The sequence below is a fragment of the Condylura cristata genome, unplaced genomic scaffold (assembly GCF_000260355.1).
Source record: "Condylura cristata isolate star-nosed mole 26May11 unplaced genomic scaffold, ConCri1.0 scaffold00018, whole genome shotgun sequence".
Taxonomy (NCBI): Eukaryota; Metazoa; Chordata; class Mammalia; order Eulipotyphla; family Talpidae; genus Condylura; species Condylura cristata.
The window spans coordinates 17,728,792-17,756,459 of NW_004567119.1; the positions used below are offsets into that span (position 1 = coordinate 17,728,792).

Below are 27,668 nucleotides of genomic sequence, written 5' to 3' on the forward strand. Positions count from 1 at the left end.
GGTCAGGAGAGGTCTGCCACGCCATGTGGTCACCTCCGGGGCAGGCGGGGATGGAACTCATGCAGAAGTGGCTTTAGCTTCTTAGTGCTATGCTTTAACCTGTTGCGCCACCAGGAATGGCCCTCTTTTTATTTTTTTAAAGATTTATTTACTTATGTATACAGGCCAGAGGTGCATTGGCAGTGAAAGGATTCACCAGAGACAGAGTGGGGAGCAGTACAGGCAGACTGACAAAATACATTGTTGAGGGGAGCATCTGGGCAAGACAGGGGCTTTCTGCTGTGCCATGTGGGCAATCCCTAGCTGGGAATGGAACATTTTTGTTGAAGCAGCTATGGCTAGCTTCTTAGTGCTGTGCTTTAACCTTACATTGTGCCACCAGGAAGGCCCGAGATTTCTTTTTTTTAATTGCAGCTTCCTCACTTGCTTTTATGAAATCACAGAATTGTAAGTTGGAAGGAACTTACAAGTTTGTCCAGTGTCCTTGTTTATAGATGACAGCCATAAATTAAAATCTGATCTTCCTGGCCCTCTCTGGTGGTGCAAGGCGTTGAAATCCAGCACTATGAAGCTATCCACTGCCATTTCTGTGAGTTTAATCCCTGGTCAGGGAGGTGACGCACATGGTGCAGCAGACTTCTCCTGTCTCACCTGCTGCTCCCCTCAGCAGTGTACTTCAGTACATCTGCCTGTTTTACTCCCCAGTCTGTCTTGGGTGAATCCTTTCAATCCCATACTTCTGGCCTATGTCCTAGCTCTTGTTTGCATAAATAAAATCTTAAAAAAAAAAGATCTTTTGATTCCTAGCCCAGCATTTTCCCCTTTACTATTGAAATTATTTATTCTGTTTTATTTAGCTACTTTCCTCACATTTAAAAAAATATGATCTAAAAATATTTTCCATTCCCAGCATCTAGGGTTCTCTCTGCTTTGGGAGAAGGTGTGTGTGGGCCGCTGTACTGAGCTTCTGAGGGTGAAGGCTCTGTCATCTCAGTATAAACCTCTTTTATCTTTGCCTTATGTTTCCATGTGGAGTAACAGACTTTACCTCTTTCTATCCATCATTCACATCTCCACCAGCAAGATGGGAGAAAGAACTGGGCATGAACTGCTGACTGTCTCTGCCCATCTTGTTCCCCCTCCTCCAGTTTGAACATTCCACACTATACATTTCACATCACAGGTTCTGCCGTACCAGTGGCTTAGTGGATTTAGCTGTCTAATTCAGGGGAAAATAGTCAAACGCCAGGTGAAAGCACTGGCGATTAGTCTGTGAGTGGCATATCCATGAGGCAAGGGGCAGGCCATTGTGGCTACTTGATGGTGCCATTTTAGCAAAAACGAGGAAACTGGAAGGAAGCTGGTTTGTGAGAGACGAGTCGTCTGGCTTGTGAGAGATGAGATCTCTGCCTTGTGAGAGATGAGTCATCTTCTGGAGTGGAATCATCCAGGTATCTATCTTATTTTAACGTTGATAATTCCACACCAGCATGCGGATAGGCTGCCCTCCGTCAGTCCAATGGACCATAGTGAAGTAACTCTTACTTGTAAGTACAAAATAAGAAATTTGACCTGGTTGAAAACCTTTGCTTTCACAAAAGCCAGGCTGATGCCCAGTGTCCTGTGCTTCCAAAACTGAATGTAAGGGAAATTTAGGGGAAAATCTCTTTATGGTTATGTCAAGATATGAGAAATTAAAATAATCAATAAAGGCCCTCCCTGGTGGCATGGTGGGTTAAAGCACAGCACTAAGAAGCTAAAGCCACTTATGTATGAGTTGGATTCCCGCCCTGCAGGTGACCCACATAGCAAGGCAGACCTCTCCTGACAGACCCGCTGCTCCTCTCAGCAGTGTACTTCGTCGATCTGCCTGCTCTGCTCCCCACTCTGTCTCTGGTGAATCCTCTCACTGCCTCTGCACCTCTGGCCTGTACTCCAGTTCTGTATGCAAAAAATAATAAATAAATCTTAAAAAAATCAATAAAAAAATTCAGCTAAGCGAGAAAAATCTTTACCTGGTGGAAACTTGAATATTAAAGTATTTTAAACTCAATTACGATACCCATCTGAAGAAAAATTAAAATGATAAGCAAATGTAGTTCATTTCCTTTAAAAAATATCAATCATAAAGGTGACACTTTGGGGATATCTCTGTTTGTAACTGTGTGTATGTGTCGACTCATTAAGTTGATGCTTTTATGACTTCCATATGGATCACTGTAATAGTGATTCCATATTTTCACCATCATTTATATTTCAAGTATAGAAATGCACAGTCTTTTTAAAAAGTGTTCCATTTTGTGTGTCGCTAGTCCTGGTTAAAAGAAAAATGGATTTTCCTTAGAGTGAAACTGTTTCATATTAATGATAGCAATAGCAAATCTAATTCAGGTTTAGTATTTCTTTGAGATTTTTTATTTTTTATTTTTTATTGAGAACAGTAGCACAAAATAACATCAAGTGAAGTTACGTTGAAGTTACGTTCCATGAGTGACACTTTTCAGAGACAGAAACAGTGGCAAAGCAGTACAAGATTGGATCTACTCCCACGAAAGTACCGAAGAGAAATCTTCCAGTCAACACTAATTATTCAGTTGGTTCCTTAAGTCTCCTTAGTGACATCCTCCATTGAGTCCTGCTTGATATACCCAATCCCCATGTCCCAATAAATGAATGGCTAGCGACTCAGTACAACCTTCTTGTTAGTCTAAGTTTTATAAAGTATAGAGGAACACAAGAAAAAAGACAAGTCATTTTACTCTGTTTTAGATATTGAAAAAAATAATAATAAATTCTCACAGGGACAGCCTCACAATGAAAGACACAATTTATGATGGTGGCTTGCTTTCTCTGAGTTCCCCCTGGCGTTTCCCCCAGGAAATTCCTGATAACTACACTGTCACCTACATATTACCACACCTTTCAAACATATTACACAATAGTGCAAGTAGCTCACCCTTTCCATAGGTGTGTGAGCGCCATGTGTTCCAAGAACAGGGATTTCCCTGGTCTTCTCAGCATGCCCGGCATACAGTCCGGGGTAAAATGAATTTTGTAAATGAGTGAACTGGGTGTCACAAAAGCCTCTCAGAACAATCATTTAGAACAACGGCTTCACAGCTGTGTGGACTCAAATCTTCCCAGTGCCAGCACAACTTTTATGAATGAAACATCACAAAAGCAGAAGCTGTTCTGATGCCCAGAGAAGAATATTTCTATTTTGAACAAAATATTCTGTAATGCTCATCTCGACTAATTAAACAGATTGTTTTTGAAATTGTGAAGACTGATTGACCTCCGAGCATTTAATCAAAGACAAAAAGATGAGACCATGGGATTAAATCCCAAATATTTTCTATTAGAAAAAAGCATGTCACATCTGCTTTTCCCAGTATTCCACAATGTCACATTATTTTCACTGACATGCCAATTGTAGTTTTGAGAACAGGAATGTGTTAAGAAAATAATGCCAATAAAAAGCAATTCAAAAATGAATTAGGAACAAACATTTTCTTAAAAAGGATAATGCTCCAAGTTAGGTGAAGTAGTTTTAATGATTTTCTCTCTGTAATTTTGTGCTTTGCTCTGCTTCTCCCGTCCCACAGCAATCAATGATGCTGCTTGTTAGATTCTCCCTTTCACTGAAGGAGGCAGTGAGAATACATGTTGAGCTATAGACAATATCGCCCAACACTGAACAGTGAGAAATTTGTAATGGAAAGCTTACCCTGCTTATTTGCAGAGTGTAGGTTTGAAAAATAAATAATTTTCTAAGAGTGTTTGAAATGACTTAGATTGCCGTGGGACTCATATATAATAATATAATTGAAAAGAGGCAAAAAGATAAGAGAACTAGTATGCATTGCAAATTATGAGTGTTGATTTTTGGGGCAAGAATTATGAAGAAAGTTTTGTCTGGTCGCAAACTAGGGCAGAGATTTTCATGCCTCCAGGCTTTTGTGTTTATGAAGAAACAAACCACCAACCTACTTCTCAGAACTAGGTTCTGAGATTATAGAACAGCTTGGAGCCATTAAAATTTCATTTGTGGCTGACTTTCATATCATGTACTCTCAAGAAATTTGAGTAAAATTGATAATTAGAAAAGATGCCAGAGAGAATCCCGGAGTGATATCCGAATGCCCGTGCCCACAAAAGCTCTTGCCATTGATCGTGTTTCGAGCTGCTGAGATGTTAGTATTTTGTCAGCCTGCAAAATAACTGATGCTCATATAATGATACAATAAGTACTGGGTCAAATTAAGAAGTAAGATTTTTTTTTTATTTTGGAAAGATTTAGTTTTGAAGATTTCCATTTAGAAATGGCTTAAATAAAAACAAGAATTTTGATGTTGAGAGGGAACACGCTTAGATATCCCTTCTGCATGACACAGAGTAGCCAGTGAGCACAAGCTTTCCAATCAGGTGGTTTGGGGGTGTGTTCCATTGAATGAGTTGGATATTGTCTCATTTTTCTCATCTGTGTGTGTTTCACAAGCCTACATAGACTGGGGCTTTAATAAAGATTCACAAAATAACATGTTCACACGTGAGCTCCATGCATTTCTTTAACTTCAGAGTAGGTCAATTTCTTGTTCCTAACTGATATTGTATGCACTTTCAAATTATACTGAATAATTACTGTTACTTTTATATTTTTTCTTTTTCTTTTTTTTCTGAAGCCTGAGAATTATTTCTGACCCTAGGTAACTCAGAAGATTAATGCAAATTTTATTATGTGTTATAGGGGTAGGTAAGCAACTGATTTAAAGATGATGAAAATTGTATTCCCCCTTTAAATAAGTTCCTGATTTTATACAGATTTTAAAGATTTTATTTTGGAAACATCAGTATACCTTGACAAATTTACTAACTTTAGATTTAGACGTAGTAATAGTAGCAATAAATGAAGTAAGTTTTTACTAATATCTGTGGAGACTATTAAGCCCAAGTTTCATCAGGTTACGAAGATTTGTACCTCTCTACTTTAGGAAGCCATTTCCTCTAAACAGGAATTCCTGCATCCACTGGCTAATGGTAGACTTTTGGACTGATTAGCTAAATTAATTGTTTCATGTAGTTGATCTTTGGAACATTATAAACTGTAATGGAATTACTGAGTTGAGAGCAATTAATTGGATATATTTCAAATATACTCTAGCCAAATGCTATACCTGTCATTCTTAATGACCACTTAAAACTACCAAAAGAAAACTGTTGATGAATCTTAGTGCCATCAAAATAAACCATCTAGAACAGTTTAACAATGCCTCATGTCTGCAGTTTATGTTATTTCAGAATGTGAGTCATTTTAGGTACTATCATTTAAGTGTTATCCTAATGCTTTATTGTTTCAAAGGAGAAAGAGAAAAATTGGAGTAATTTTACCTAGGTTTTTCAAGTCCATAAATTATAAAGGCAGGAAACAGAATACACATTTCTGTTATCCAGGACTCATATTTTAGACAGTAGTTGAAAATTCAGACCCCTATGCCAGGGCCACACAGTACTCAGAAGAGAGGAGAAGGCTGAGGTGTCAGTATCAGAAGGAAAGAGAAGGCTTCAAATAGTGGAGAACTTGAGAGCAAATAGCTTTTTAAGAAGTCAGCCACAATTCACTCTATTTGTTGTCATCCTAGGGAGATGTGGTTCCAGTAAAGCCAGAAAGATTGATTTTCAAATAAATGCAAAGGTGTAGAATCTTATATGAAATAGTTACATATTTAAATGTTGTAACAAGTTCAAACTGTAAGCCCTGTGTGTCACATCTGTGCACGATCAGGAAACAACTTTTGGGTTAGATTCTACCATCGCTGTAGATGTATAAGCACCATCAAAAAATAAGGATGTTGACAAGCTATCCTTCATCAATATTTATGATCAAAGAAATTTTTTTTAAAGCTAAGGCATTTCCTTAATCAACAGATAATAGGAGCTCAGTAGGTTGCTGAAACTAACTCATTACTAAGAAAGCAAAAAAAAAAAAGATGTTAATGTTGCCTTTATCTAGCTTATAAACACATTAGTTGAGAAAAATAGGGTTGAGCATTATTGGGTATAAAATATTGAAGCATATTAAAAAATTACATTAAGAAAAGATAAAACTTGCATCTGTAAGGGGTGAGTCCGTAAAATCTGTAGGTTCACTAAAACAAGAAAGAATTTCAGCTTCCATGTAGCATCATATATTGTTTAACATACAAAAAATTCAGGACACTGATTGTCAAAGAGAAAATTTGAGGGCCTCCTTTGTGGCCTTGGGGTAACATGTCAGCACTGTCATCACTATGGCTTGAATTTGATCCTGGCTTGAATTTGACCCACATGGCACAGCAGACCTCTGCTGTCTCATCAACTGCTACCCTCAGCAATGCATTTCAGAAAATCTGCCTTCTGTTCCTCGCTCTGTCTTGGGTGAATCCTCTCATTCTCTGCATCTCTGGCCTAATCCCCAGTTCTGTGCAAAAAAGGAGAAAATTTTGAATATTGTATTATCCTAAATTGTTGCTATCGAATTGAAATATATTTTAAAAAGTTCAAATAGAAATTTTGTATAGATGTAGGTTAAAAAAGGAGAAATATACAGATGTCATGAAATAATTGATAGTCTCTTGATAGATAATAGGAGAAAGGTATAGGATCACAGAGAACAATGTTTGACTTAGCTCCTTCAGATAGCACACAGCATCTGTCCCGTGCACAGAGAAAAAGGCAAGATGGTAAGGCCCATTCTATTCTGGTATTGGTTCTTCTGGGACCTGTGGGTACAGAGTGTCACCTTTGACACTCAGGTAACCTGTCTATTTTTTTTTTAAAGGCAATGCATATCCCAATGGCATGCCATGCAATATTTTTGAGATCTAAAAACCACTTGCAGATTTTTAAAATCCAGGCTACTTCAGAAGCAGGCATCACTATTCTTCCTCTGTCTATTTTTGAGACTTAACAAAGAACTGCAATGGCTCATGCCTTTTGTTGTTTCCTCTTCTACTCATCCTGGCACCCATCATGTTTATTTCTAGGCAATGTTCTTTTTATCCACTTTTGCTTTGCATTTTATTTAAGTGAAAAAGCTGCTCTGGGCATATCCATGACTTAAATTGCATAGTCTCCTTTGGAAATTGGGCACCCATAGATGCAGTCGGCTAAAAGACACATAATTATAGGCAAACATCCAGGAGCCCAGCTACCAAGCATGAATTATACAGAGTTCACTGTCTTCATCTGTCTCCTTTACAGGTTGTCCTTTGCTAGATTTTAGTGAGATGCTAGCTGTATGTGACTTATAGCCTTGTCTTCACTCGAGAAAAATATATCATAAATGAGGAATCTGAAGATTAAACACATAGCCTGATATATACTTACCTTTCTTTTACTGCTTGATGCACAATATGAAAAATAATACTTTTTATTTCTACCTATTCTCATTAAACATGGATTAGCAAACCAGATCTCCAAAGGTGAACATCAATGATGTCACCACATCCTTCTCTTTTCTTACCTAGTGCCTGACTCAAGAAATTAGATGAAACCATTTTATGTAATATATTTTCTAGAATGGTACAATGTTCTCACATGTCCCATCCATTCATTTACATTAAATTACAAGTATATTTTGCATATACACAGTAGGCACACACAGACGTGCTTTTCTTGATGAGGAAGAGTGCTGTAAAAGTCAGTCTCCAGGCCCTCCCTGGTGGCGCAGTGGGTTAAAGCACAGCACTGAGAAGATAAAGCCACTTCAGCATGAGTTCGATCCCTCCCTGACCCAGTGGTGACCACATGGCACGGCAGACCTCTCCTGACCCACCCGCGGCTCCCCTCAGCAGCGTACTTTGTCGATCTGCCTGTTCTGCTCCCCACTGTCTCTGATGAAGCCTCTCGCCACCCCTGAGCCTCTGGCCTGTACCCCAGTTCTGTATGCATAAACAAATAAATCTTAAAAAAAAAAAAAGTCAGTCGTCAGAATAAAAACACATTGGTATATTTTACATGTTGAACCCAACGTGTAAAACATGTTGAACCCATCTATGTGCTTTCAGGGATGGAAACAGGTAAGCAGAACCTTATTGTGGGTGGAAACAGGTATTAGGAATAAGCCTGTTTTGCAAGTTCTCTCTCCCAGACCAATCCCTGCAGACACTCACCTTCCGCAGAGGTTTGAGCTTGGTCTCCATGATGAAGTCATACTTGCAGAGCTCACAGCAACGTGTGTCTGAGCTCTTGATCCACTGGTGGAGGCAGGACTGGTGGACAAAGCGCAGGGTGCCCGTGCAGCGACAGGGTGTGATCAGGGGACTCTCTTCATCCCCTTCACAGTGACAGATCCTGGGGAAAGACACAGCAGGCAGGATGAGATCCCCCAGTAACATGCCTCCCAGGGAGTTACGACTTACCGTGGTCTAAGGGGTGTCGTAATCTGATAACCTCATTGTCTTATCTTAATTATAAGTTGTACAGAGCTGTGGTGTATCATGGAGTGCATATGGCATTCTATCAATGTGGAAATTTTCTGAAAATTTTTATTGTGTTACCAAGAATAAAGTTAATGCTGTCAGTCTGAGTTTGAAATATTATAATGATTTCCCTAAAATGATGCCCCTGTCTTTGGCTCCAACAAATGAACTTAAAATGTCAATAATTATTTTTGTTGAAAGTTTCAAGAATATTAGAAATTTCAAGTAATGTAAATCCTACTGGTTGATGTTTTAAAGTGCAATTTTAAACATGTTCCAAGAAAATCAGGTTCAATTAGTTTACTGAATTACTATGAATTCTAGTATCATAGATTCACAATCTGTATCATTTTCATTATTCTCATCTTCATATGAAAAATTAATTTATTTTCATCATTGGGTAGGTTTCTACACCTCAAAATTGGGAAGCCAAGACTCAGCACTTTAATAATTCTTCCAAGTTAACAAGTTGTTAGAAATTATTAATAAAGTAATTTGAAATAGTGGTTTGAAATTTGTTAGAAATATGAATGGAATATTAAAAAAATATCTGAACAGCCACTCTTTGGAGCTGAGTCACAATGGCAGTTTGGACAAATATATAAATTCTTTCCTTTTTGGTCTACATGCTCTATTCTCCAAGAACATGAGTTTTAAAGAGTAGGTTTTAAATATATATTTATCTAGCTCAGCTCTCTCCCCTGGGGAAATGAAATGGTTTCTCAGATTGTTACTGCAATAAGATACAGGAATTGAAACCCAACGCTCCCCCTCAAAATAAAAGAAGTATGACACAGTACACAAGTATTTTGAATCTCTTTTTCTTAAGTAAAAATAAAGTAAGCCAGAAAGAACACTGATTCCCAAAGTCCCTGGGTGTGAGTTATGGGAAGAGGAAAGTTCAAAATCACAGCCAACTGCCCTCCCAACGCCCCCTTCCAGCGGTCCTGGAAATAGTCACATATGTAAAAACCTCATGTAGTCAGTAGCCCAGAGCTTACTTTTTAATACGAAAGGCTAAAATTTTTCTTTTTCCCAAACATATAGGTCTTAAGGATCAGGGCTCAGGATACTATGTCACAGCTGTTGCCAACAGTGAGGTTGTGTGATCCACAGGTGATGTTTGCAAAAGGAATTGTCAGTCAACACTAAGGACACGATAGAAGTAACCAGTGAAAGCAAAGCAGGGTTTCTAGAACACTTCCTTTTGTCGTAACATGTATTTTTGGAGTCATTGAAACCTAATGAATTATATAGACCAAAATATTGATATTTCTTAAGTACTTGTACCTCTCATGTTCCTACTTCATGAAAAGATACTTCCTGAGATCAGCAGGCAGCAAACTATGATTGCATTCTTCCTGTTGCATAGTTTTGCAAAAGACTTTTGTCGAAACACACCCATGCACATATATTTATGTTTTGTGTAGAACTATCTTTGCAGAATAACTACAGAATTGAGAGTTGCTGCAGATGGCACATGGTTGCAAGGTCAATCTTTACTATCTGATATTTTATAGAAAATGTTTGTTAACCCCTGTCTAAAACATGAAGATTATGAGTTAAAGACAATGAATAAATATTGTCAACAAGAATGAAAACAAAAGTGACAACACTCCAAACTTCACAAATAATATTAAAAATTGAAGGCTAGGTTCCACAGAGAAGCACCCATAAAATGAAAGTCCTCTGTGGCCGGACATTGCAACCTACTCCATAAATAGTTTGCAGGGACAGGAGGAAAATGTTTTCATTTTAAAAAGAAAAAAATTCACTTAATCATATTTGTTAATTGACGATTATAAAAAGAGTGTGTCAGAAGCTCCTAGTGATGTAGGGGTTACGTCTCAGCTCTATCACTACGATGGGTCCACTGTTGTGGCCTGAGTTTAATCCCCGGCCAGGGAGCTGACCCACATGGCACAGCAGGCCTCTTCTGTCTCACCTGCTGATCCCTTCAGCAGTGTATTTCAGTCAATCTGCCTGTTCTGTTCCCCACTCTGTCTCTGGTGAATTCTCCTCTCCCCATCCCATGCCTCTGGCCTTTACCCCAGTTCTATGCCAAACAAATTACAAAATAAAAAAAAAAAAGAAGTTGTGCTAAATGCGGCACAGATGTCAGGTACCACTGGCTTCTTACTGACATGCTAAAGGCAATGTATTCATGAGCAGATTTAAACTAACATCTGGCTGATGAATGAGTGCCAAGAGACCTTGCACTTTTACTGATTGTAGCACAACTTCCTAGATCATGTAGCTTCTTTAAAAAGAAAATACTGAAACTGTTATCTGAAGCACCAGCAACAATACCATCGTTCATAAAAGTAAGGTTATTTCCCATGGGGAAAATGAAAACCGAGGTTCATTTACATTCCCACTTCACAAGATTCATGTGACACGATGTTAGCATTTTTTCACTTATTCTCTAAATCATCCAGTTTACATTGAACTTCAGAAGTCTTTTTCAAACCACTGTTCAAAATGAACTTAAGAGCTAAATATCAACATCAAATATCTACCAGAAATAAAAAAATAACACAACAATGGCATGGTGGAAGAATTAAACACTTCTTAAACTGATACACTTCACACAAACCACAATTGCTAGAATACAAATGAAAACCCAGTAAAGCTAATCATGCCTTTTCTGGCAGCGTAATTGCACAGAAAATTATTTTAGGAATAGAATTGCATTGTAAAGTATTCATAATTTTGATGATTTTCATGTTTTGGGAAATTGAGGCTTGGGAATGGACCGATTTTGTGAAATAACTGGTGATCTACATAGGTATCTGTCACTTCGTGATAGAAACAGATTTTCTTGTCCTTTGGTATTTTAACCAGCTGCTTGCAACTGAATCAGCATATGTAGAGATCTTTACCATTGAAAACTTGAATGAACTCGTACTTCCATAAACTTCTAACTTTGTGATAATCAGACCACAAAACGCCTTTTAGCAAATAAAATTCTGAAAAATTTTCGTGTGTGTGTACACACATATGCTGAAATCCCTTTAAGTTTGAATGTTAAAAAAATGGACTAGTTTTGGCATATTGGATCTTAAAATGATCTCCACTGCTCCTCAGCCTTCCTTTAACAAGGTCTTTTGGCTTTGGTTGACTAACGTATTGTTTCCTGCATGAGCTTTTTCTTTTTTTGTTATTGCTAACTAGTCCTCTCCTCCTTCCAACTCTGTGGCAGGCTTAGTGGCTATTTGTACATTTGAACATTTTTTTATTATTATTTACTCATTCATCATTTCTTCACATTTTCTCAGATCTTGTGCTTGCAAATACAATTAGATAGTATTAGATAGTATGACTTAAGAGGGAGAAACTGGAGTTGGGTTTTAGGTATCTGTTCCACTGTGGTGACTCAGGATGGATGGGAGACTCAGTCTACCATCTGAGGATGGACTCTGAAATCTCAGGATGACTTTGTTTCTGCACCAAGTCACGGGTGCTCATGACTGCTATAGGCAGTAAGCTCTGTAACCTTCAATAGCATTTCGAATACAAGCGTGTCAACTCTCCTCCCAGTTTCCACAACATTTTTCCCCGCTTTTTTTTTTTGGCAAATCTTTCTGATCTCTCCCCTCTTTCCCACCTACATTTCTTTAAACTACTCTCCAACTAAATTATCGTTAAGCACAGGAATCACAGACTATATTTGTGCTATATTTGCTATATTTGTGATAGTTTCATTTGGATGTTAATCTTGACTCAAAAGTAATTATCATGTTTCAGAGCTTGGCACTCACTGTTAGATCCACTTTAGTAAACCAAAAAATGATTAGAATACATGTTGGGGAAGCTCTGTTGAAAGGTAATGATAGGGGGTGAGAACTTAGTGCTCAAGTAAATGAATGAGGAGATATGGTCTCTCTTTTTGAGAAATCTAGCAGAGCAGGTGACAGTTTTTAGCAGGGAAAACCTGACCTTGTTCATAAGCAAGACAAAGATGTCACAAAAAGGCAGATATTTAAAAACAACTGTCAGGCCAGCAAAAACCTTGTCATTAAAGGAAGCTTCTTGAGAAGGTAAGGGAGTATGGGCTAGAAGTATCTTTTCATAAGTGGAAGGATATACAGGAGAGAAATAGAGTTTTTCATTGAGCAAGAAGTAGAGGCAAAATGACAGGTGAGGATGAAAAGGGGAGCAGTATGAGGGTCTAAGTGGGTCTAGGAGTTCGTATTATCTTCCTGCATAGGAGACCACATGTATGCTGAAGAGAAAGGAGTTAAGGCCTTAGAGAGGCTGTACATCATTAGAAAAAGCCACTTGGAGAATGTGATAGGAAATTAACCAACCCTGAAAATTAGAATTGTAGAGCAGCTGAGAAGCCCCTGCTGAGATTAGACAGCACAAATTTACAGCAGGCATTGTTATCACGGCTGTATGCGTCAGTGTTGAGCAGTCAAAGAACAGTCCTACAGTGCGCACCGTCAACAGCCTTGATCACCAGGTTAGCAATGGAAAGGACACAGGAGTGCAAATTCTGGTGCATCAGAGAATATGAAAACATTTGACCAAAGTGTCGAGATGCTGAACAGGGCAGTGAGTGAAACCATCTCATGATTAATGTAAGAGGAGGGTTTGAGAGACTGGAAGTCATAATGACAGTGAGGAACTGATCTTGAAAGTAGGGGAAGTAGGATAAAGACTGTCTGAAGTAGAACACTAAGATCCTTCATGGATGAATTCATCTCTTGTATTTTTCCTCATTGTCATAGAATTATTTGGTGTGTGAGATTCACAAGGGCATCAGATCCTGATACACATCCTTGCTCTCTGCTCCAGTAAACTGGAGAAATTTATTCATGTGTAAACGAAGTTTAAAATACTCCTAAGGGGTCATGAGGATTAAAAGAAACAAAAGGCTGCAGCACCGGGCATGTGGTAGGAAAGAAAATATTTTGATAATTTTACTATTATAGCTTACTTGCTAATTTTATTGTGGCATCATGGGATGAATACTACAGTTACTACTAATTATGGTTTACTTATGTCATTGTTTCAGTGTGCTGGGACTAATTTTAGCGGCTAGATTGGTGAGCTGACTAGAGCAACTGCTTGTTAAAGTCAAGGTTATGATTCTCACCTACAGATGAGTTAGCTACTGATACATTTGAACCCCCAGGTCAATCAAATCACAGTACGTGGCTCAAAGAAGTGAGGTGATTGGGTATATTTCAACCTGTGAATGTCAATTTGGGATAGAATTCACCTTGGCTTTTCTATATGTTGGGTGAACTTACACAAGTTTTCACAGCTGGTTTTATCATCTGTGAATTATTACATGGTTAGTATGGGGCTCAAATAAGGTAAGGTACATGAGAAAATATTGCAGGTATAACACTATACCACAGGAAAGTATTATTGTTACCATAGAAATGATAAAAAAAATCAATAAAAATGCTGGTAAGTGAAAATGGACAGGAACAGTGCACATTTTTATGAAAGTAACTCAATTTTTCATGTATGCATACCAACTTACAGGAAGGCATGTTGTTTCACCTTCAAGGACTGTGATATAAAGAAAGGGAAATGTTCCCTCCATTTACTTTATTAGTCAAGTCCAATAACATCTAGCTCCTCATTTTTCCTGATTATTTTGCATTTTGCTTATTTATTCTTAAAGATTCTTTTTATCTATGTGACATTGCACTACATTAAAGTTGGAAAAGTGAGATTAACAGGGCATATAAAATTATCGTAGGGATTGATATAGTGACTAGTTATATATAGTGACTAGAGACCAAAAAATGTAGGTTTCTGAATCTGGGAAGATGAGAAATGACAAGGGAGATAATAATTTGATGTGACAATTGAGATATGATAGTGAGAGATGGTAAAGGAAAATATAGAATGCAGCATGCCTAAATTCATAGCTGAGAAAGACTCCTCAACTTGTATTTCAAAATTAAAGGTCAAAAGGGAACTTTCAAAGTATGAGTGTAAGATATTAACTAGATTTATTGTGATCATTTCACGATATATCTAAATATCAAATCACTGTGATTTGATATCTCAATAAAAATAAAGTAAAAAGTAATGTGTAAATTTGAAAAATGAAGTAAAAGGTATGAAGTACAGTAATTTGAAGGCAAATAAAAATACTAATTTCCACATTTAACATTTATGAAGGAGAAAATGCAGGTAGAATTTACATGACACCTGTCTTCACGTATGTTAGAAGCCGTTGTGTGGAAGGACAGCTGCTTGTGTGCCGTCCCACAACTGGATCTAATGAATAGAAGTCAAAGAAAGCAAATCTCCATGAAATATATAAAGATATTCTATAGTAGTATACATTGATATTCTATATTAGCTTTGCATACTTAACAGTGGCATAGAATGCATTTATAAGGGCTGTCTGAAGAAGGAACAAGCTGCCCCATGGAAATAGCATAAGGAGGGTGTTCAGATGACAGGCACGGTGTAAAAGGAACTCGTGCAGGAATAACTGGACCACATGACCTCAATTTCTTTTCCAGAGTTGCAGTTCTGCTATTCTTCTTTTCCCACAGGCTGACTTCTAATAGCCCATCCTGCAACTTAGTCAGCATTTTCCTTCTGCTTTTCCAGAGAATTTTGTACTTGACTCCTTGATTTTTTCCTCTCCTCACTGACTGCCCTTGGAATGTAGGTCTGCAAGTGAAGTGTTTCTTCTAGACTTGTGGTTTTAAACATTCATCTCCAAAAACAACTGCTGCTTCTCCAACAGTTTCAAACCAGAAGTTCTGAAACTCCAGTAATGGGAGATCCTCAGTGGAACACTTAATAATCCTATATCTCACTATTCCCCAAATAGCTTTACTTCCTAAAGATACCATGCACCATGCTGTAAGTACCCCATGCCCCTGGTTTTGCTATTCTCTTTGAACCTGCCATGTACTTACTTGGTAGTCTATATTCATATTGTCATTGATATGCTAACACTTTTTCTCATACCCATGATACCTCCAGCTTGATAACACCTCCTTTAAATTTAAGCTATTCTAAAATCCATACCTTTAATAAAAGTCTATAGATCTCTTTGCCAACAATACTCTTTTCATTGTTTGAGGTTTCATTTCTCTTAAATCCTGCACCACACAGATAACAGTCTTTGTTATTAATTGCTTCACCTATGTAAGTTCTTATATGAAAACCAAGTAAATTCTTGTTTATTAATTTTGGGGGCAGGATCTTCTTTGTATGTAAAGAATAGCATGGAATGTAGAATATATGAAATGACTGAAGTGTTAAAAAGTCAGAGAACAGACAAAAAGAGATTACTTAATGAGATAATCTGGCAATTCTCAGAAGTTGTTACCCACTACCAGTTTTTTGTTTATGTTTCGGGAAAATTCACTTATAAGGAAAGTGAGAAATATGTGTTCTTCACACATACCATGTGCTCTTTAATTTGCATTTGAGGAAGTAAAATGAAGTATGCCAGTTGTTACCCTGTCTGAGCATCAGAGGAAGCCAAGCAATCATATCTGCAGTAGAAAGGAGAAGTAACTCTTAATAAGCACAGATGATGGAAAGTATTTGATATGATTCTTAACTAATCCACTGTTTCCAGAATCTCTTATTGACATGAAATGAGCAAAGCAGTCAAACTTCTAATACTCTCTGTATAGTAATGAAGGTAAGTATTACCAGCTACCTTGCAGACTGGGATTAGCAGTACCTTAAAAATTCTACTTAAAATATAATTATGGCATAAGAATAATAAACAGCTGATGCCATTTTTGTAATCATAAAATTGATCACTTTGAACCTGCAATCTTTTTAATAGCTACATGGTGCATGACAGTTCTTCATACACAAGTGATTTTTTTGAAGTGTTTTGTTTGCTCAAAGGAACATTTTCAACTCAAAAAACCTGGTGCTAGCATGATTTCCTGAGTTGAATGTCATGCCCTAATTTGTCACCACTGACTTGGTCAAAACATCAGACCATCTGCACAGAGCTGTAGGGAATGATCAACAACAAAGACAGGGACACAACTATGCCCCTGGTTCCTTACGTGATCCTGGAACTGGGCCTAAGTTGCAACTAATCAGGGCCATTTTCCTGTCACCAAACATCACACTGATGGAAACAGCAGAGCAAAAGGTAATGACCATCTTGGTGTGCCAATAATGGAAGCGGAGGAAGCCCAGCCTTATTTCAATTCATAGCCGTTTTGTTTGTGTGAGCTGCCATGGATTGGGAAAATCCTATTTGAACTGCTTCTTTTGTGGCTCTCCTCACCTCTTGTGAGAATTCAATTCCATCAATACCAGGAACTTCAATGCTGACTGGAACCCAAGATTCTCACAGGAATGCCTGCATTATCCAGTTCAGTCCAGTGATCCAGTCACACAGTGGGCTAGGTCTTCTTTGAGGACTTTCTGTGAGGTGACTCACCCCAACATGTTGCTCAGAGGACACCCAGGAGTGTACCCCACAACAGAACGGATCTTCCTCATTCATTTTAGCATACTAGTATAACTGTCCAAACCCTCCCTGTTGGGAGAGAACAAGAGCTGGATTATGCTTTTGGGGTAATTCCTCTTTAGTTCACCATCACATTGTTCTCTACTCTCTTGGTGAGCTTTAGCACTATCTACTTCTGAGTAAAGGAACTGATTTTCCTCAGTGGCATTTATCTTTCCAGACCCTATCTTATAAGCAAGGCACATATATGTGAATAGATAAAACACATTGAATGAATACTCTGTGGGCATGATTTTACGTTTTCACACAAATCTCAAACATTCATTTTATATCAGTTTTGAGATCTTTCGGGGTATGTTTGAAAAATTGATAAAATTAAAATGGAGATTTTTTTTTTTTAAAAAAGATTTATTTATTTGTGCTTACTGAACTGGGGTACAGGCCAGAGGCTCAGGGGTGGTAAGAAGCTTCACCAGAGACAGAGTGGGGAGCAGAACAGGCAGATCTACGAAGTACACTGCTGAGGGGAGCAGCGGACGGGTCAGGAGAGGTCTGCCACGCCATGTGGTCACCTCCGGGGCAGGCGGGAATCGAACTCATGTGGAAGTGGCTTTAGCTTCTTAGTGCTGTGCTTTAACCCGCTGCGCCACCAAGGAGGGCCAAAATGGAGATATTTTTAAGCAGGTACTTTAAAGTTATTAGGTTTACTTTTTATTAGTTCAATGCACTGAGGTGAAAAGGAGGAACAAAACCACAGGAAATATACCCATTGATTTTATATATTGATATAACCAAAGAAATATATAGTTAATACAAAGTAGGCCTTGGTAGAATTTGGTATCAATTTGGGAAAAGGAGGGGAGAAGAGCTAAGGGAAAATGGGAGTAAAAGATCAACTTTGAGAATTTTAGGTTTCTAAATAAAGCATTCCCTCTGGACAGGGACTGTTCAATACTAATTTATATGCAAGACCTCTGATCATTTGTTTCTCACCACTAGTACCACTGATCAACCATAACGTTAATTTAATTTTTAACTTAGACTGGACAGAAAGTCATTTTGAAAAGTGGAAGGAAGTAGTTACACCCTTTCTCATAGATATTATCTTAATTATCTAAGATACTATCTTTGAGCTATTTCAATGAATAATGATACTTGAAGGATGCTTTCCCAAATACATGTAGAATTACTACTACTACTAAAGTCATAGAATAATTATATTTGAAATATACTTTTCCAACTGGCAGTAGAATTGCAAATATATAACTAATAGTGTAGTTCCTTACTTCTCCTTCTAATCCACATTTTCCTAGTGTGTAGTATACCCAGGAAGATGCTAGACATTATGATCATCCCCATCATCTGGTTCTTAGACGTAGGGAAGAGTACAACTTGGGAGAACCAAATTAAATGCCTTATGGAAATAAAATCACAAAACTTTTATGTAGAATCCTGATAGAATTTGTAGTTAGGTAGCAACAGTAAGATTTCTTTCTGATAGATTTCAGTCTTCAAAAGTTATGTATATGAACTTTCTAATTGTCATTCAAAGACATAGGTGAAAACAGTATAATCCTATTAAAATGATATGCATAATTGTTATATGCACAAAATATCAGAAGGAATATATTAAAATATGAAGTGTTTATACAGGTTATTAAGTTGAAATTCAAATGTTAAGTTTTATTTATTTTTAATTTCTTTGCAATTTCCAGTTTCATAATAACCACAATAAAAAAAGGAATGCAAAGTTTTTTAAAAAAGTGTTTTCCAGTTCTACTTCACTTTCTTTTCCCTCATTATCTATAAATTAGTGAACCCATGAATAAATCTGATAGATTTATATATTTGAACAATTTGGAAAAGGATCATGTCTTATTTCAGTAACTGTGGCTGGTTTACAGTGCTGTGCTCTAACCCGCTGCGCCACCAGGGAGGGCTATTTCAGTAAATGTAAATTGCCTTTCTATTCCTTTCCTGTTTAAAATCATGCACTTGCCATTTTGGTTACACAGTAATCAAAAAATTTACACGTTCTATCCTTTATATTTTACCAAAAATATAAAATTCCAAGCACTAAATCCAAGTTTCTATTCTATATCTCAATATTCTTATTCATTGGACAGAAAGAAATCTCTTCTATCTACCTAGCAACATATACCAATACTAGGAATATCTTGTATTACATAAATTCTAAGTAAATAAGACACGCTATTTCAATTTCATGTCAGCTATGGTATACTTCTATGATAGAGGCAAATATATGTAATCAGACATTCTACTCAGGTATATGAAATTCTGTTTTTGTTTCTTAGAAAATGAAGCCAATTTTTCCTGTTTTTTTTTCTTTTTTTTTGCCAGTTCAAAGTTGTATCTTCAACAGTACAGCTGCAGATTTGTGGGTGTATTAGAACTTTCTCAACACTAATCATTGTCCACTGAGTGTTCTCAACACCTGCATTTCACTTTGTCTCCCTATATTTTACCATCTTTTGATCTTTTCACTATGAAACAATCTCAGTGATAGATTGGTAGTATTTTCCTCCACTCTCAATATAAATGACTTTCATTAATCATGTATGCCAGATAAAATCATTTTGTATATCTTTTCTCTGGTGCCTTTGCTTTTCTGCTATGTCTCTGAAGCAGTTTTTTTTTTTTTGTTTTGAAGATAAAACATAAAAATAAATAAATAAATAAATGAAACTGTGTATCTTCAACATGAATTATAATGAAAGATAAAATAGAACATTCTGTTTTCATACACACAAACTACAAAGGTGGAAAATGTAAGAGTGAAAAATTCACGTGTGGTCTTGCACACAGTACGATCCAAAATAAATAAAGAGATGACTCTGTCACTACTAATGCCTGGTTTATTTTATGTTATTTTTAAAGTTTGATTGTCTCAATGCTAGTATAAATAATTATATAATTTGAAGCATTCAACTTCACGCTGCCATATGTGAACTTGCCTCAGCCTCCACAAAGCTCCAGTTCCATCGCCCTTACGGGCCTCCAACCCCCATCTCCTCTTTTGGTAACCAGTGTAGAGCCTAAGAATTATTTTTGTTTTGATAGTTTGTTCTCTATGGTTATTTTTGTTAAGGATTTGTTTATTTATGCATACAGAACTGGGGTACAGGTGCAGGAGCTGTGAGAGGATTCACCAGAAACAGATTGGGGAGCAGAACAGGCAAACTGACAAGTACACTGCTGAGGAGAGCAGCGGGCAGGTCAGGAGAGGTCTGGCTCGCCATGTGGGTCTCCTCCGGGGCAAGCGGGGATCGAGCTCATGCGGAAGGGGCTTTAGCTTGTTAGTGCTGTGCTTTCACCTGTTGCACCACCAGGGAGGGCCCTCTATTGTCATTTTTATTAAAAACTGCAGGGCCATTAAAACTGATGTATAATATGAAATAATCCTTTATTTTTTTTTATATTGATGGAGAGTATGTCTTTTTTTTTTTTTTTTAAGGCACAAAGCAAGAGAGAAAGAAAATTTCTGGGCTTAATATATAGAAACCTCTTACCTCTACAACAAAAACTGTCTATTATTTTTAAACTATATTTTAATTTTCAAACAGCACTTTTACGTGGATATTCTTTAAAGAATTACATGGTGGACATAAACTAATAAATACCTTTACTGGGGTTTCATACAAATGGCATTTAATGGAGTCTCATTATAACAGTTTAAATACTACTGGTTACACACATATACGTATATGTATACACATACATGCATGTATACACATATACATATCATGCATAGTGTATACATTTCATATCACAATTATAGTCATATTATACCAATGAAACATATTGATTCAGGGTTTGCTGACTTCTGAATTTGATCCCTTAATGACGTTTGATAAAAAGGGAAACGTTGCAAATGGAAGCAAAGAAGACAGTCCAATCTGCTGCAACATGTCACTGTGATAAATGTGCAAAATCCATCTAAATCTATTTCACTACTGCAAGGTTATGAACTGCATATACAAGCTAACCCTAACAGTGAGCTTTATTTTTGCACAGAGGGGGAGTTTGGGCTAGGACACCTCCCAGGGAATGTTGGGAGTTAGGATCCGAGATAAGATAGAAATCTGCACAAATGATCTAACTTGGTGACATTAGCCTATGGTTTGTCACTCTGGCACAGTATTTGGGAAGATAGGTGGTATTGATGAGAAAGAAGAAATATAATTCTTTTTCCCCCTCTATACTTCTGAAGTTCTTCCTAAGCAAATTTATAATAATTGTATCACAGAATTTTATCTTCTTCACCCATGATTATTGTAGATAATGGATCAAGCAAAATAATAAAAATATGTAAACTATGACTTTTATATTACAATTTGTATTCCTTATGAAATTAATACACTCTTGCAATAGTATACTTTGAGACAAAAATGAAAAAGAAAGTAAAAACTAAAATCCAAGTATTATATAATTAAAAAAATGACCCTTGTAAGTATGTGTAAGTGATTATGGATCATCATGGGAAATTAACTATTACACAAATTAGAACTGATCTTGAGTTGTTTATTGAGAAAAAAGTGCAGGCTGACAGTGTTGATGTTTCTTTCTTTGACATTCCTTTTCCCAAAAAATACTGGAGTTGGAGAAGCCAGCTTTCTAAGAACTTATCTCATAATGTTCTAATTTAACAATAGAACAGTCCTCTGCCAACATGCAGTTGTCAAAGACAGTGTTCTCCAATAGAACACGTTAACTACATACAGCTCGCTAAGGAAGTCATCCACTGTATTGAAATGTCTTCATTATTAGGATTCAGGGAATAAAGTTTGTTCTGTTATTCTTCATTACTTAAAAAAAAAAATCTGTGTTTCATCTGAAAAGTTTGCTTACTTTTCCATGAATTGTTTCAGCTTTGGCCACTGCCTATTAAAATTAAATTTGTAGGAAATCTCCATAGTTCATTTATTTGTGGATTTTATATTTTTTCTATCCTTACTTTCAGATGTTCTGATTTTATCAATTTCCTATTTTATCCTTTATTAGTGCGTGTATACATACAAATAGACATACACATGCATACAGGCATACACACAGACATGCACACAGTATGTCACACCATTTTAAAGGAAACAGAAAATGACCAAATACAAGCCTGTGTCATCTCCCTGTTACACCTGCCTGTTCTTTCATGTGTACTGGCTACCTCAGTGCTTCTAAATCTTTAGTGTGCCTCAAGCTCACACTGAGAGGTTAAAACCTAGATGACTCCCCTAGAGTCCCTGATTCCAAAGGTCTGGGTGGGGCCCAGGAATTTGCATGTTCATCAATTCCCAGGTATACTGAGGACACTGTGCTTGGAGAAACATGGATTTAGGGACTTTTTTGCCAACATTATCATTTAAAAGTAAACTGTAAATTAGTTGAGAAATTTGAGGTTTAACTCAAGACAAAAGCTGTTAAAAATCTTCTATTTTCACTCATTGACTGTCAAGTTTAAGAACCACTGTACAGATGGTTTCAGGCATTGAGAGGAAATAATCTCACCAGCGGTGACCCCCAGGCTCCATTTTCCTGTCTGGATGACAGGTGTTCTGCCAGGTGCCTTCCTGCCCAGAATTAGGTTCTTTCAATAGTTGTCCTGTGTGTTGCCTCCATTTTTTCATTGAGTTTGGGCTAAAAATCTGTGCTCATGAGGCCTGACTGCTCATTCAGATTGTCTGAGATGCATTTGAATGTATCCACGCTGAGCCATCATTTCCAGAGGGATCAGGGTAGGGTTCCTGCAGTAACTTTTTTGTTGTTGTTGTTAAGCTTCCCTTGAATCTGATGTGCAGTCCAGATTGAGAAGCGCCAGTGAGGTTATCTCCCCTGGTCCCTTCTGTCCTGAACTGGTGAAATTTTAAAGTTTTGGCATCTGATTGGGGTCAAAACTGAATTGGTGGTGACTCGGCACATTTTAAAAGTGCATTGGACTGTTATTTTTATTGTCATTTTCCCTTCTCTCCCTTCCTATCTCCTTCAACTGAGGCTACTTTATAATGCAGCAAAACATTTCAACTTGATCAAAGAGTTTTGCACTGACGTAGGTCAAAGAATCTCTAAAAGAAAGACATCAGAATTTGTTAAAATGAGACTCAGAAGGGCCAAATAAAAAACAAGAATAGCAGGTTTTGATGATCACTTTTTTGGATAACCTTGAGGGAAAGAAGAAAGCTTTCAGTATAATGTTTGAAGTAAAATCCATCTACAAGAAACTTCCCAAACACAGACATTTCTGTATTACAGTCTCTTCACGTCGGCATAAACTTGGATATGAATGAAGGGAACTAGCAAACTGCTGGAGTCTTCCTTGTGCCTGACAGAGGTGAAGAATTTGGTGGTTAGCTGAACTGTCAGAGTGCTTTCAGCAGAAGACAACTGCTCCAGGGGCATTTTAATTTCCAAACTAAATTGGACACTGTTATTTCAATTTACCTGTACCAACAATGATGGCTGGAATGACTGGATAATATTCTATAGCAGTTATAAGGAAGATGAGAAGCTAAATATGGTAACAAGAAATGGAGAGAATGTTCAACCTATAAATAAACTCTCAGAAAAAAATACATGATAGCAGAAATAAGCAATGTACCCACCAGCCATCAGTTTATTTTAAGTACAGTGCTTTTTTCTCTTTGCATAATATATAAGGAACTTGAATTTAATACATGTATAATGATTTAGAAATGAATTTGTATGAAAAAGAGTGTTTTATTTTTCTATTTTTCAGAAATAAAGAAGAAATTGCACATTGGAGAACAGATATTAAGTCCATTAAAGGAAGCACATAGTTCAATATAACTGCAGTCCTGAACACATACTGTATTTATTAAGAAGGTATTCCTTATTCTTATTTTACATTTATTGGTATTTAATGAACTCAGAAATTACCAATAAAAAGATAAATGTAGCAAGTATAAACAGCTTTGTGATATGTAAATACTTATATCTGAAGGACCTTCATACTTTATCTACTTTAGCTAGAAATTTTAAGGTTGAAAAATCCCTGATTAATATTGAAATTTACTTTCACCTGGTGTTATAAGCCAGAAAATGCTTATAAAAAAGGTACAACTTTTTAAAATAATTGTCCTACAATATACATGCTATTTCCAAAAATCAAAGTGATCTATTAGCCAAATTAGAAGGCAGTTAATCAACCCTCTTGGTTTTGGTCATTTGAGATAATTTACCAGTCAAGCTAATCAGTATTATTGACAACACTATCATGCTTTCACTGCAAAGATTATCTCCCAAATTTAGAAAGACTAGAAAAGGACATCCCTGGTAAAATCAAGGTATATTTTTGAAAGTTATAAACAAATATTTCTATAAGCCTTTCATGTTACTTTTCTCATAAGTTTCATTATCTCTGTGCATATATACATATGTATCACTGCATTTATTCACTGTTTTTGTTTATTCAAAATATAAATTACTCATGTAAATATGGATAGGCTGTGTGAAATGATATTAAACATTTATAACATTAAAATGCGGTATTATAAACAGTTTTCTTTGTTGGAGAACACTTAACTGTGTTAAAGAAACAGTGTAGATCTGAACTTTTACTGAGGACTGCATTGAATAATACTATTTATTTTAAGGAAGGAAATTAGCTTTAAAACCTTGAATCCTACTAGTGCTTCGTACATTTGCAATGCACATTCATTTCCTAGTTCTGAACAGATAATGCAACTGACAGTCATTTTATCTTTTCAAGTTCAGCCACTCCATGTAGAGAGATAAAGCAAGATTTGCAAGTTAGACTTCTTGACTCTGTGTCAAGTAAAATCTCAAGTACTTTGTCTCTGGCAACAATGTTCACACCTGTATTTCCTAACAACTCAGCTATTATTAAAATGAACAAGAGCAAGATGTTATTAATTTCTACAAGACTCAGCAAAACAAAGGCAGAGGTATAATGAAGAGAATAAATTTATGAACTCTCTTAAGCAATACCTTTGGAAAGGAGTGCTTGTCAGTAATTCACTTACAAAGATCTTTCTCACCTGAATATTGAAAAGTCTGAACAGCTGATCTTACTCATGGGATGAACTTTGACAACAGAAGGCCAGTGTTACATTGGTATAGAAAAAGTAATAGAGAAAAGGAACAGACTAAATAACAAAAGCTAAAAAAATCTATTAGTATGTGAATATAAATTTAGGACTATCTAGATACTGTGTCTAGATATTACAAGGACACACGTAGACTAAAAGGTAAAAATGAACACTCCTACAATTAGAGACTCTGGAAGGGATGAGGCTGTCCCGGCAAATAAAAGGTTAACATACGCTGAGAAAGCCAGAGCCTTCAGGAACTGGGTGGCTAGGTCACCTGTGAATCTAGGAATCCAATCTTCCCAAGCCGAAAGGTTAACGAGAAGTAAAATACATACTTTTCCTCTAAGCAGATACTGCCATCAAAAAGACTCACCCAGATACAATTTTTATTTTAAAATATTTATCCCAGTGCATACTTTTCTCAATTTTTCTATTTCCAGTTTATCTGGGGATTCATGAGAAACATGCATTAAACCAGGCTACCTGGGAACCTTGGATGTTCGATGATATCACTCCCAATGCTCATATTCAACTGCCTTATCACTATTTAAGGTTGAATTTGAATTTAAATGATGTACTGCAGAAGAAAATTCTACTTCTTCCATTCCGTGGCCACATAAACTCACAGTTCTGAAACTCAACAGGACTTCTAATGAAGTCTTTCTATCTTGCTAAGCGTAACAGTGTCAGACTGAGCAAAAATGTACAGGATGTCCAGTTAAATTTGACTTTCAGTTAAACTACGCATACATTTTAGTATGAGTAGCTCTTAAGGAAAAAATGTTTGCGTTTGTCTGAAATGAAAATTTCATTAACTATTGACCCTGCAACTAACTTCCAACACTATAAAGCGAACCATAACAACAAAAACATTTTTAATTTATAGGCACACATTTGTCCATATCTATCACTTTATTTTAAACTTCCTTGCAAAGAAAGACATGTCTGCTTCATTGCCATGGAATTCCTTCTACTTTGGGTTCCATTCTGCCCAACCTTCTCTGGGGATCCTAAATAAATTCCATTTTGGTTTTCTGCATTTTCAACTTCTCTCTTTTTCTGAACAAGGTGTTCTAAAGTAAAAGCTAAAACAACATAGGTCCCTGAATTCAGCTTTCATTCCACTTCTTGCAGCCTCTCTTCCTGGAGCTTTACCTGCCTCTGGCCATTCTTTCACTTCAGTGGGTTCACTTGCTCTTCCAGGGCCATTAAATACTGCTACTTCACAGGGTTCTTCATGCTCTTATCTTCTCAGCTCAGATTTCCATGCAAGATCTTTACAATCGCCGCCTCTATGTTCCAGATTTTCTAATTTTCATCTAAAGTCAAGATACCTTTTCAAACTCTAAATCTTTATATTGGTCCCACTTCCTGAATACCACACTTTGGACATCCATCTTGTGCCTCATGTCAAAAAACTGAACTCATCTTTTAAAGCTAGTCTCAAGCAATGTGTTTTCTAAAAGTAAATATTACTATAATCTAACTTTCTGTATCAGAAACTTGAGAAAACTCACACACACAAACACACAGATATATATATATATATACATATATATATATATATGTATATATATATATAGTTTATCAGTAAGCATTACTTATTTACAAAATACTTTAAAAACCTATCCACTTTATTTTTATTCTCTCAGCCACTCTCACTATAACAGCTATAGCTTCCTAACTGATTTCTTTTGGTCTCAGTAATGCTCTGTTCAATCTGCTTTGTAGGCAAGGCAGCCTGATTGATGTCCAAAAACATAAAGGTAAGAGTGTTTTATCTAAAACTCTCCAGGAACTTTCCCTTATCATTAGAATAAAGTCCAAACTCCAGGGGAAAAAAAAAAAATAGACTCTAGTGGTGACTGGTTAGGAACTTCCTGTATATCTTACTATCCTCTTCCGCTAGACCACACTGAAATCATTTATACTGTATCTCACTCATCTCTGGGTGTTGAAATTTGCTATATCCTTTTTTCCTGGAATAGGTTATCTCTTTGTTTGACTTACGCCTACTTCCCTTTGAATTCCTCTTTAATTATTAGTTCCTCAGGGAAATGTCACTCTTTAGCTTTATTCATGGATTTTTTGGGTTTGGTTTTATACATACTTGTTTAATTTACCTTGTCAATATAGAATCTATGTTCATAAGGATTGGAAACATTATTGTATTTTCCATCTTGTAAGACATTGCCTTCATATAAAGCAAATTCCTAGTAAATAGTTGTTGAATATGTGAACAAATGATGAATCATAGGTATTTGATGGGGGGGGGGTAAAAACTGTCCATTTTTACACTAGCATCTTAGTTCTATTACTCAAAAAGTATCTAAACAGTCAATATTATAAATGACTGTTCTTTATAAAAAGCATGATCTTGCTACACTTAAAAAGTCTCTGATATGGACATTTTTGAGTTTTAGAAAATTTTCTCTCCCCATTTTCCTATATCTCGTTTGACGTTTTTAGAACTTGTAAGAATAAAACACTTCAAAATAAATTTTTACTATGTTCTCATCCAATTTCTCCTCAAAATTCTTTCTTAATGAAAGAATAATAATATGCATAATGAAAATTATAACCTGACAATATAAAGTATACCCTCAACTTCACCATTCAAGCTAACTTAGAACTAGAACCTTCAGAAGCTATTATTTACCTTTGGATTCATTGAAGAACTAGTTGATGGAT

At 36.5% G+C, this 27,668-nt stretch overlaps 1 protein-coding gene across 1 annotated transcript in view; it reads right to left on the bottom strand.

The window, feature by feature from the left end:
• MARCH1 (membrane-associated ring finger (C3HC4) 1, E3 ubiquitin protein ligase) overlaps positions 1-27,668 on the bottom strand; it is a 205,906-nt gene that overhangs the window by 40,824 nt on the left and 137,414 nt on the right. Inside the window, exon 4 of the mRNA XM_004685373.2 lies at positions 8,151-8,331. Coding sequence (XP_004685430.1) covers positions 8,151-8,331 — 181 coding nt within the window. The remainder of the gene's footprint in view (positions 1-8,150; positions 8,332-27,668) is intronic.